Source organism: Etheostoma spectabile, chromosome 1 (genome assembly GCF_008692095.1).
Source record: "Etheostoma spectabile isolate EspeVRDwgs_2016 chromosome 1, UIUC_Espe_1.0, whole genome shotgun sequence".
In the NCBI taxonomy this organism is placed as follows: domain Eukaryota; kingdom Metazoa; phylum Chordata; class Actinopteri; order Perciformes; family Percidae; genus Etheostoma; species Etheostoma spectabile.
The window spans coordinates 23772327-23781617 of record NC_045733.1 but is presented as its reverse complement, the minus strand read 5'-3'; the positions used below and the strand labels follow the sequence as shown (position 1 = coordinate 23781617).

The 9291-nt window shown below is 40.4% G+C and overlaps 1 protein-coding gene across 1 annotated transcript in view; it reads right to left on the bottom strand.

Annotated features, from left to right (window-relative positions):
* Positions 1–7807: 7807 nt before the first annotated feature.
* LOC116675346 (semaphorin-4B) overlaps positions 7808–9291 on the bottom strand; it is a gene marked incomplete at its 5' end in the record, with an annotated part of 29543 nt that continues 28059 nt past the window's right edge. Inside the window, 1 exon segment of the mRNA XM_032507244.1 lies at positions 7808–8965. Within this exon segment, the coding sequence (XP_032363135.1) occupies positions 8193–8965 (773 nt within the window). The 3' untranslated portion in view covers positions 7808–8192.

Here is a 9291-nt window from a genome sequence, read left to right as displayed (position 1 = left end):
CACACACACACACACACACACACACACACACACACACACACACACGGGCAGTCTGTGAGGGAAAGAGCCTATTATTTCTGCTGGCAGCTTATCTCTGTCTCAGCAGGGGTGTTAGGACATCAATAAGGTGAGATGTATTCACAGTGCACTGTCCTGTCTCAGCAGGGTTTCCTGCACAGCATTTTGTCCATGTAGAGAGTGGTTCTGGGTCTGAGGCAGAGGCTAAACTGAATACTGACTCTGGGGTCGATTTCAGCGTGTCCATGAACATGCACGTTGTCATCAGTGCCTAATAGTGAAATACGTTGTAATTACATGCCCTGATGCAAGCACATACAGATGTGACAGAGGACTCAGTGGACATGCTTTGTGTTGTAATTTTTTTACTTTCCTAGTCTTGATTTTCTACTAAGAGCCATCTTAGTAGATGTAAATTGGTCATTGAAAGGAAAATGGAAACTGATCTTGATGTAGGCCTTCATCTTGACCGTGTTATTAGATATGCATACCTATATGCAATGAGACAAAGAGGTTGTAATTGATGGATGGGAAAAGTGGATTCTACCACAACAAACAACATAGACATTCCTGTAGCCTGATAGATAGCATGTTGAATAACTTGATTATACAGAAGACAAACCATTTTGTGGAATGATGCATCATCATGATATTTGCAACGATGTGACTAAAAAACCAGCCTGGCTCAACGGGCATCACGCTGCTCTGTCTTCCACCTGTTGTCTGTAGCTGGTTGGGTTTGCATGTGTGGGATTCTGAAACGTCCTTAAATTCGGGAATTGTCGTTTATTGTTTATTCAAAGTTGAAAACAGTCCAAAGTAGGCCCTAGTGCTACTTTGCACCTTTTTGTGGGTCTGAGGTGTATTTTGTATTGTAGGTGCAAATATTATAATGTTATATATTATATTATATTTATAATTTCCCCATTGGGGATCAATAAACAGATTAAAATTAAAATTAAAAAATTAAAATATCTTTTGAACGTCAAACTTGGCAATCCACTTACCCGTGCCCGTAGCAAAACACCTGTCAAGTTTGAAATCCATCGGACTAACGGTTCGAGAGATATGCAATTAACAGACAGACAGACTCACAGAAAGACTCACAGACAGACAGACTCACAGACAGACAGACAAACAGACAGACAGACAAACAGACAGACAGACAGACAACAGACCGCGACGCACAGACAGGAAGACAAAACAGGGCAGAAGAAAGACAGACTCAACAGACAGACAGACAACAGACAGACAGACAACGACAGACAGACTCCAGACAAAACAACGACAGACTCCACAGACAGACAGACAAACAGGCAGACAGACTCACAGACAGACAGACAAACAGACAGACAGACAAACAGACAGACTCACAGACAGACAGACTCACAGACAGACACATACAGACAGACTCACAGACAGACAGACACATACAGACAGACTCACAGACAGACAGACACATACAGACAGACTCACAGACAGACAGATACAGACAGACCACAGAAAGACCAGAACTACAGACAGCTTCACAGACAGACAGACAGACAGACACATACAGACAGACTCACAGACAGACAGATTATAACAATAAGATATTAAAAATACATGAAATACATACAATACATGTTTAGGCCTTAACTACAGCATTGTTCTTGATTTAATCCAATTTATGATGTATAGGTTAACGATATGGATCACGACATCAGTGACTAATTGACACATGTATCACTATGTGTCAGTTAGTTACTAATTAGTTATAATATATTGTTGTGGTTTTTTTTACTGCTGAGTCAGCGAGTCTGGCCAGTTCATTTGCCTATTGTTGCGGACACATTAATAGCCAATAATGAATGGGTCAGCTTTGGTTATTTTATGAGACAGTGCTTTGGAGATTATCTTGGTGCAACACCATTAAAGGAACCCTATTGTCTTGTAGAAAAACAAAAAAATTGTGTCTTTCCTTTTTATTTTTTTATTACCAAGCACACTGGCTATATTCATCAAACTATGTGGAATCACTGACAGGGACAACAGATGAGGAACAGATGTTGATGAGGTCAGCATAGTGTCTGATTATAATACTCACAAACAGTCATACAAGTAGATCCAAGCACAGGACAGGATTTTAATGAATGTAAAATAGAATAATAGATAACTTGCCAATTTCTACATGTAATAAATGTTTTCTTTTGCACACAAGCAAGAGAAGTAGTCAAGAGCAAACATATTGTAAACAGAAAATGACCACTGAAAGTCAATGACTGAATTGTTGCTTTGACAAACAGATGTAAGAAGGGAAAAGTAATAATTAATATTGCTTGCTTTCTGTACAGCTCTTTACTCTGGTCTAACCTGCCCTTTTCAACAGCTGAACTGGATGCTAACTAAATTAGTCTAGATAGATGGCATTGTAAAATTGAAAAAAAATCACAATTTATCTTTTTTTAAACATCAAACAAATTCAGAAAATCAAGAGATGAAAAGCTGCCATGAAGACTGTTTATCACAAAACAAAAACAGAATAGCATGCCAAGGCCAAGCACTGCCCTCGACTGCACTCACCCATGCTTTTTAAAAAACACTTTACCATTGCTCGTGGATTATTAAATATTCAGATAACATCTGTCATTACACAACAATGACAGATGATACATTTTTCTCTCTCCATCTGCAATGTGGCCTTTATATAATACAGTAAATTAGGAACCATCCAAAACAGGCTGGATGTTGGCAGATGTCTTGTCCAAATGATGGTCAGTGATATGCGGTACACAAGTGTCGGAGGAAGTGGAAGAGGAAGTTGCCTAATTTTTTCCGTAACTGTGGTCAAGAATAGACAAGAAAAACTCAACTGAATGTGTTTAAATGTTCCAGAAAGAATACATTTAAAAAGAAGTACTGATGAACTGTGAGTAAGGGCATGGACAGATCTTGCAGACAGACCTCTTTTATGGCCTTGATCCTTGATATTCAAGTCATCGTGATGTGGATTTGACCCGAGAATTAGATACATTTTGGTTTGATATGAGGACAGTGCTAGCGGAGAGAGAAAAAACCAAACCCATTTCTTACCTGTGCTGTACATTGATCAAGCAGAGAATCAATGTGACACAGAGTCCCTATCCCTACTGGGTAAACAGGTTGGCAGACACATAAAAAATAACTATATATTGATTCCCACAGCCAAAGTTTATTACAGGGCTGCCCTTTAATAACTGTGTGTATCCATGACCAGTGAGCAGAAAAAAAGACTGTAACTAGGTGTGCGGAGCTCAAGCCTTGCTCATAACCGGCACTTTCAGTGTTGTGAGGAAAAGGCTCATCTCACCAGCATCATCAGCAAACCTATGTTAAATCAACATTACTAAAAAATCTAACACATAAGGCGGAGGTTGGAGCTGTTTTAGCACAGAATGTTGGCATGAGCCGGTCAGGAGAGTAGTAAGGACAAGTGTCAGGTTATAATGGCCACTCTGTACACCTGCATGAGTATGACGTTTCAAGTCAACTGGTAGCCCAGCAGCTTAAGAATGAGCCAGAGGTGGCCAAATGTAAATCAAACATCTGATGTAAATCAGCTAATGCAAGCATGACTTAAAATAAAAACAGTTAACTGCCAAATGAAATGATTTCTTTTAACAAACTTTTTAGGAAAATGCAATATAAATGTAAATTTACTTTATACCCAATGAATTTGATTTTAACAGCAGCAATGAATTAATGAAATGAACACGAAACTGAGTATATGTATTAAGGCAATAAATCAGTTTGATGACAACACTCCAAGGGAGAAGACAACTGTTGTTTTAAAGGCCATTTGTTTCTTTTTAAATTTATTTTAATACTGTTTGGATGCACTATTTTAGGTTTTGTCCATGTGCAATTGTAACAATGTTTTTTATACTCCACCTTTGTTTTTTTTACATCTAAAATGATATACAAAGTTAGTATTAAATTGGGCCATTTTCACTTTCAAGTAGTGATGGCCAAATGAAGCCTCAGGAAGCTTTGGGGCCATTTCATTTATTTTCTGAGCCCACAAGATGCCGCTCTCGGTTTAAAGCAAAAGGCTCAAGAAATGTTAATTTGGTACACAAAGCTTAATGAGGCTTCATTTGACCATCGTTAGTTCTACGTTAAAAGTCCATGACGAAACAGCAAATTACAGCATAAAATGGTCACACACTTGAATTTGTCAAAACATGTATTTTATTCATTTATCTTAAAAAACTTAAAATAAAGTGCTTTTTATGTACAATATAATAAAAACAACAGTCACAATCTCAATGATACAAAAAATACAGTCCACAATGTTATTTATACACAAGAAATAAAAAAACAAAATCATGCAGGCAATACCACATTTGTCTAATAATTATTCAGTCAACTAAGCTTATGGTGTTCAGTATGCTGAGGCAAAGCTGTTGCTGCGTCTCATGGCTGAGCCGATATGGAGGATTTGGAGCTGTGCTTGCATCTTACTGTGGTACTACATCGTGCAGCACAAATGATTAATTACGTCTAGTGTGCTGTTTCTTTGTAGTATGACCATTTCAACAAAATCCTAAAAAGTTGTTGCAATGCATTGCCTACTTAAGCCGATTCAGGAAAATAGACTGCTGTAGATGTTCTACAGAATAGGTTATAGTTGGCTACATTCATGTCCCGTACAGTATGTTGCATTACTGAGGAGCCACTTAAAATGGAGCATCAATCACCATAATTGCTTTTTAATTGAACGGCACGTCATTAATAAATATGCATTTCTGACACAGTATTGACCATTCAGACATTAACTATTAATGCCAAATAGTATTGTTACTTCAGCTTTACTATCATTGTTAGTAAATACTGACCTCTTCAGAAAGATGTTCCTATGCGCACTGTATTACGTCTGACACAAGCCTGCAGAATGGTACGAAATTTTGAGCAGCTCTCAGTTTTATATTTTGCAGATTAAGTTAATGATGGCTTGAGTGAATCTGTAAATCTACTGTTGACCCGTGTTGTGGAGTTAGGAGTGCCCACGGAGGGCTACAATCACGCCATTCACCACACTGTTGGTGAGGTCACTGCTGGGTAGTGTACAATGTGGCACGTGGCTAAAGGCAGAACAACTTGACATCTAAAGGCATTTTAAAAATATGTTTTGAGGTTATCCATCAAGCATCTAAAAGCAGGTTATTCCGCCTCCAGAGAAACATCTTGTAGTTTAACAGTGGTGGCAAACCACCACTCTGCTCTGCACCAAGGTTTCCATTGTATGGTTTATTATTGTTAAACATCTCTTGGCAGATGTACTCTTGTTTGGTTAGTCTCAACAATTAAGGGAATAGTTAAACCTTTCGGGAAACATACTTTGTGATCTTGCCAATGGTTAGATAAGATTGACAGCACTTATGTCTGTAATGAGACCGGTATCGGTCTTCTCACTGAACTCTCAGCAGGAAAGTGACAGACCATTTTTTTTTTACAATATTAAACTACCCATTCATTTCAATTGGGCGAAAACAGATGCCCCCCCCCCTGCTTTGACATGCTTGATAAAAAACCAGCCCAGGTGCTGATTAAACAGCAGGGTGAAAAATGTGCAGTATTCTGTGCAAGATTTGAAATGTATGTTGAAGTAGGCAGTAAAGCACTATGAAAACAAAATATCAGCAGTGTTCACTCTCTAGTTTTAAGACTATCTCTACAGCACATCTTGCACAAGGTCCCTTGGAAAAACACACAATATTAAGCACAGATACTGTATATACACAACAAAAACTGAAGAAAAAAATATAAACACTGACCACTGTTGCGCAGTTTGCTGTGCAATTACTTTGTCAACTTGTAGCAGTTACATACTGTAGCATTCTGTCATCTGCTCTATGTTGAAAATAGCAAAACGTTTATTCTGTATGATACTGGAATATATACTGAAGGCTTACTTGATCAATACAGTGAATTGGTGATGTATTCTAAGACATGTGGTGCCATATTATCCCTATGGCCGTGTAAATGTTTCTCATTCAGATTTACACACCATCATCAGCTTCCTAAATCTTTGGGAAAGTCTGCTTGTTAAGTCTCAAAAGTCTAAGCAATGTGGGTGCAAGAGTGTTCATAATGGCAGCACTGGTCCCTGTAATAACTGATTTCTAAAAAAAATATTTTTTTTATCCCCCAGCGGCCACATACTTTCGGCTCTCAGTAGTTGCATTTCTTAGATTTTTACTGACGTGCATACCTGTAAGTATTCAAGACCCTGATTACTTGTGCTTTCACATTAATGTCACAATGACATCTGGCTGAGTGTGGGCAACCGTGTATGTAAGAAATACATACATAACCTGCTGGAGGGGGCTTATACTGAGCTAATACAGCGCTCTGTGCAACTACATCACTACATAGTGCAGCTGCTGTCTGGACAACATGAAATATTATCTCTCCACTACAGTGACAGTTGGTTGTTCTGTGACCTTTTCATTTGCGTTATTAGTGCTTAAATTTACCACAGTTTGTGTTGTTATAGCTCATCAAGCTCAAACGTCTCACACTAATTGTACCTGTATGTTTCAGTGTATACTTAGAAGGCAGATTTAAGCGTAACTGAAGGAAAACGGAAATATTTTCACACCGGACACCCACAAGACAAGCTTTCACATGAAGTAATCTCCATGCAATTTCCTTTGGTCCCAGTTCAGATTTTGCATTAACGTCAATTATTTTGCCCAACACAGTTTGAAAAGTTTCTTTTGAGTTAACAGTCTTCAAGAAATTTCTAACCTTGCATGTTCACATTTATGTATTCTTTGTGCCACTTTACTTACACCTCTGGTTCTGTCACCATGTGCTCTTTGACAGTGATCAATGCTAATGCAACGTATGGGAGTGGTCATAACAGAATGGCACTATTGCATTTCGATAAGACAATCGAGTTGTTTTCTTGGCACAGTGCACATGATTTCGGTGCTGCCCTGAAGATGGTAGAGGTGTGGACGTCCCCCTTTTTTTTTTTCTTGGCTCTCCGTACTCATGATGTCCGCCTTGACTGACATAGGTCTATTTTTCACATTGGCCTCAAATACAGGTTTGTCTGTCTCTCAGTTCAATTTTAGAGCCCATCATGGTACCTGCATGTCAATACTGTAGAAGTGGGCCGTCTCAGAAGAGCAGAGATGTAGAGTAACGGGTTCCCTAAATTGTCCACGGTTTAGTGATTGGTGACTTAAACCTTTTAACAACATACATTCAAGGAGGTAAATGTCAGTATTCAGGCCCTGGAGCATAATTTATGAGCACTTTTTTTTTTTTTAACTTTATTAAAGTTACAGTCCAACAGTGTGTGGTGTCTTCTCCTTGACTGTCTCATTTTTCATCATCTTTATCCTCCTACAGTCATGACATGTATTGAGCAAAAGGGAACAAATGTGCTTCCTTCTAACTTGCTTCCATAATGTGTGGATCATAATGAATAAGCAATACATGTATTATAGTCTCCTAAACCTGAACTCTTGGTCACCATGTAGCTGCAGCTTAGTTCTAGTGCGCGTGATAACAGAAGTATGGCCTCTGTGGCAGTTTACTTCTGCAGAGCATGTGGAAGGTTATACATATACACACATAGGGCTGGGAAACCTATCAATGTTCATAATTTATTGTTTTTATCATATCATGTGAGATGTTCTGGTTATTGTGGTAGGTTTTTCCCCCCTCATGTTGCCCAGCACCCCCCCACGACACAACACCACACCCCCACACACACACACACACACACACACCACACACACACACAACACACCACCACACACACACACACACACACACACACACACACACACACACACACACACACACACACACACACACACTTTTAGTGGCCATTAGATGGACTCAATAACTCAGCCTATAACTATTCTGAGCAGCTGCCATGGTTGTTGTTCCTGGTTGAAAATGACTTGTTGTGCTGCCTCCTCTTCCTGCCCTATGCAGTGCACCATACCAACCTCTGGCTTTGGAGTGGAAATGGTTAAATGAAATGACCTCCTTACTGATCACAGAACAAAAGATGACTAAAATAAAATATGTGCTGTGATGAAGAGAGATGTCAGGGTCTCCTCTCCTTTGCTCGGTGGCCTGTATCTTTCATGGAGATACAGGGTGGCATCTTTTTAGGGAATACAGCGCTCTCATACGATAGAGTCTTTGATCTCCGAGCCTAGCCTCACTCTGGGTCGAGGGCAGGTTGGGGAGTATTCCACGTGGCTCTCCTTTAAGTTAAGCGGCCGCCTGTCGGAGGACTCAGAGAAGCTCTTGCTGTTGTCTGGCGAGGACTCGTGGGTGGGCGTGCTGCAAATGTAGTTGTCATTCAACGTCTGGTAGCCCTTGTGATCAGAAGTGGAAACGGGGATGGTGTTACCATTTAGGGGTAAGCTCTCAGCAGGCTTTCCCACAATCCTTGGCTTCTTTTGCTGCATGTTAGGGCACTCGCCCTGCTTCAGCATGGACTTCATATGATCGCGGTTCCTGTAGATGACGAACAAGGAAAACACCACGAGGGAGAACGCCAGCAGGGTGCACACCACAATAAGTTCGTTCCAGTACGTCTTTGTGTGGACCTGCTCAGAACGAGACTCCCCCGGCAGGATGATGGTCTCCTCTCGCTTAATGTGCGGTGTCCGCGAGTGACCAATTAGAGTGGTACTTTCCTGGCGGGGCTCCGCCCTCACACAGTAGTTGGCCAACAGCTGCCGGAAACCCTCCTCTTCTGACCAACACTCGTAGGTCTGCATCGTGTCGGCCTGTGCCACCACTACCAGGTTTCCCTCTGGAGTAGCGTAGAGGAACTGCCTGGCGCTGTCACTGTAATGCCACCTCCTCTGTGCCAAGTTGGACCGCAGTTTGCAGGGCAGGACTCTGAATGTGTTGACTGGGATTGTAATGAGCTGGCAATGGGAGCCACCTACATTTATATATATATAAAAAAACAAAAAACAATGTTGCTTCAAAACACAAAGATTCAGTTTAAAAACCATTTTACTAATTACATATGGAAGAAGCCCAACTTCATAGCCTGGGAAAACCCTGACAAACTTCCGGCAAATTTGCTCTTCAAGTCAGTCTGGCCAAGACCCCATTAAAGCCAATTTCCAATTTTTCCAAATCAAGGCTCCAATCACAACCACTGACTTTACACAGTGACGATAGCGCAGCAACGGCAAGCAGCTTTTTGTTTACATTCAACATGACGGCCACCGAAGCTGTCGCTGCCACGTCACCTGGACCGTT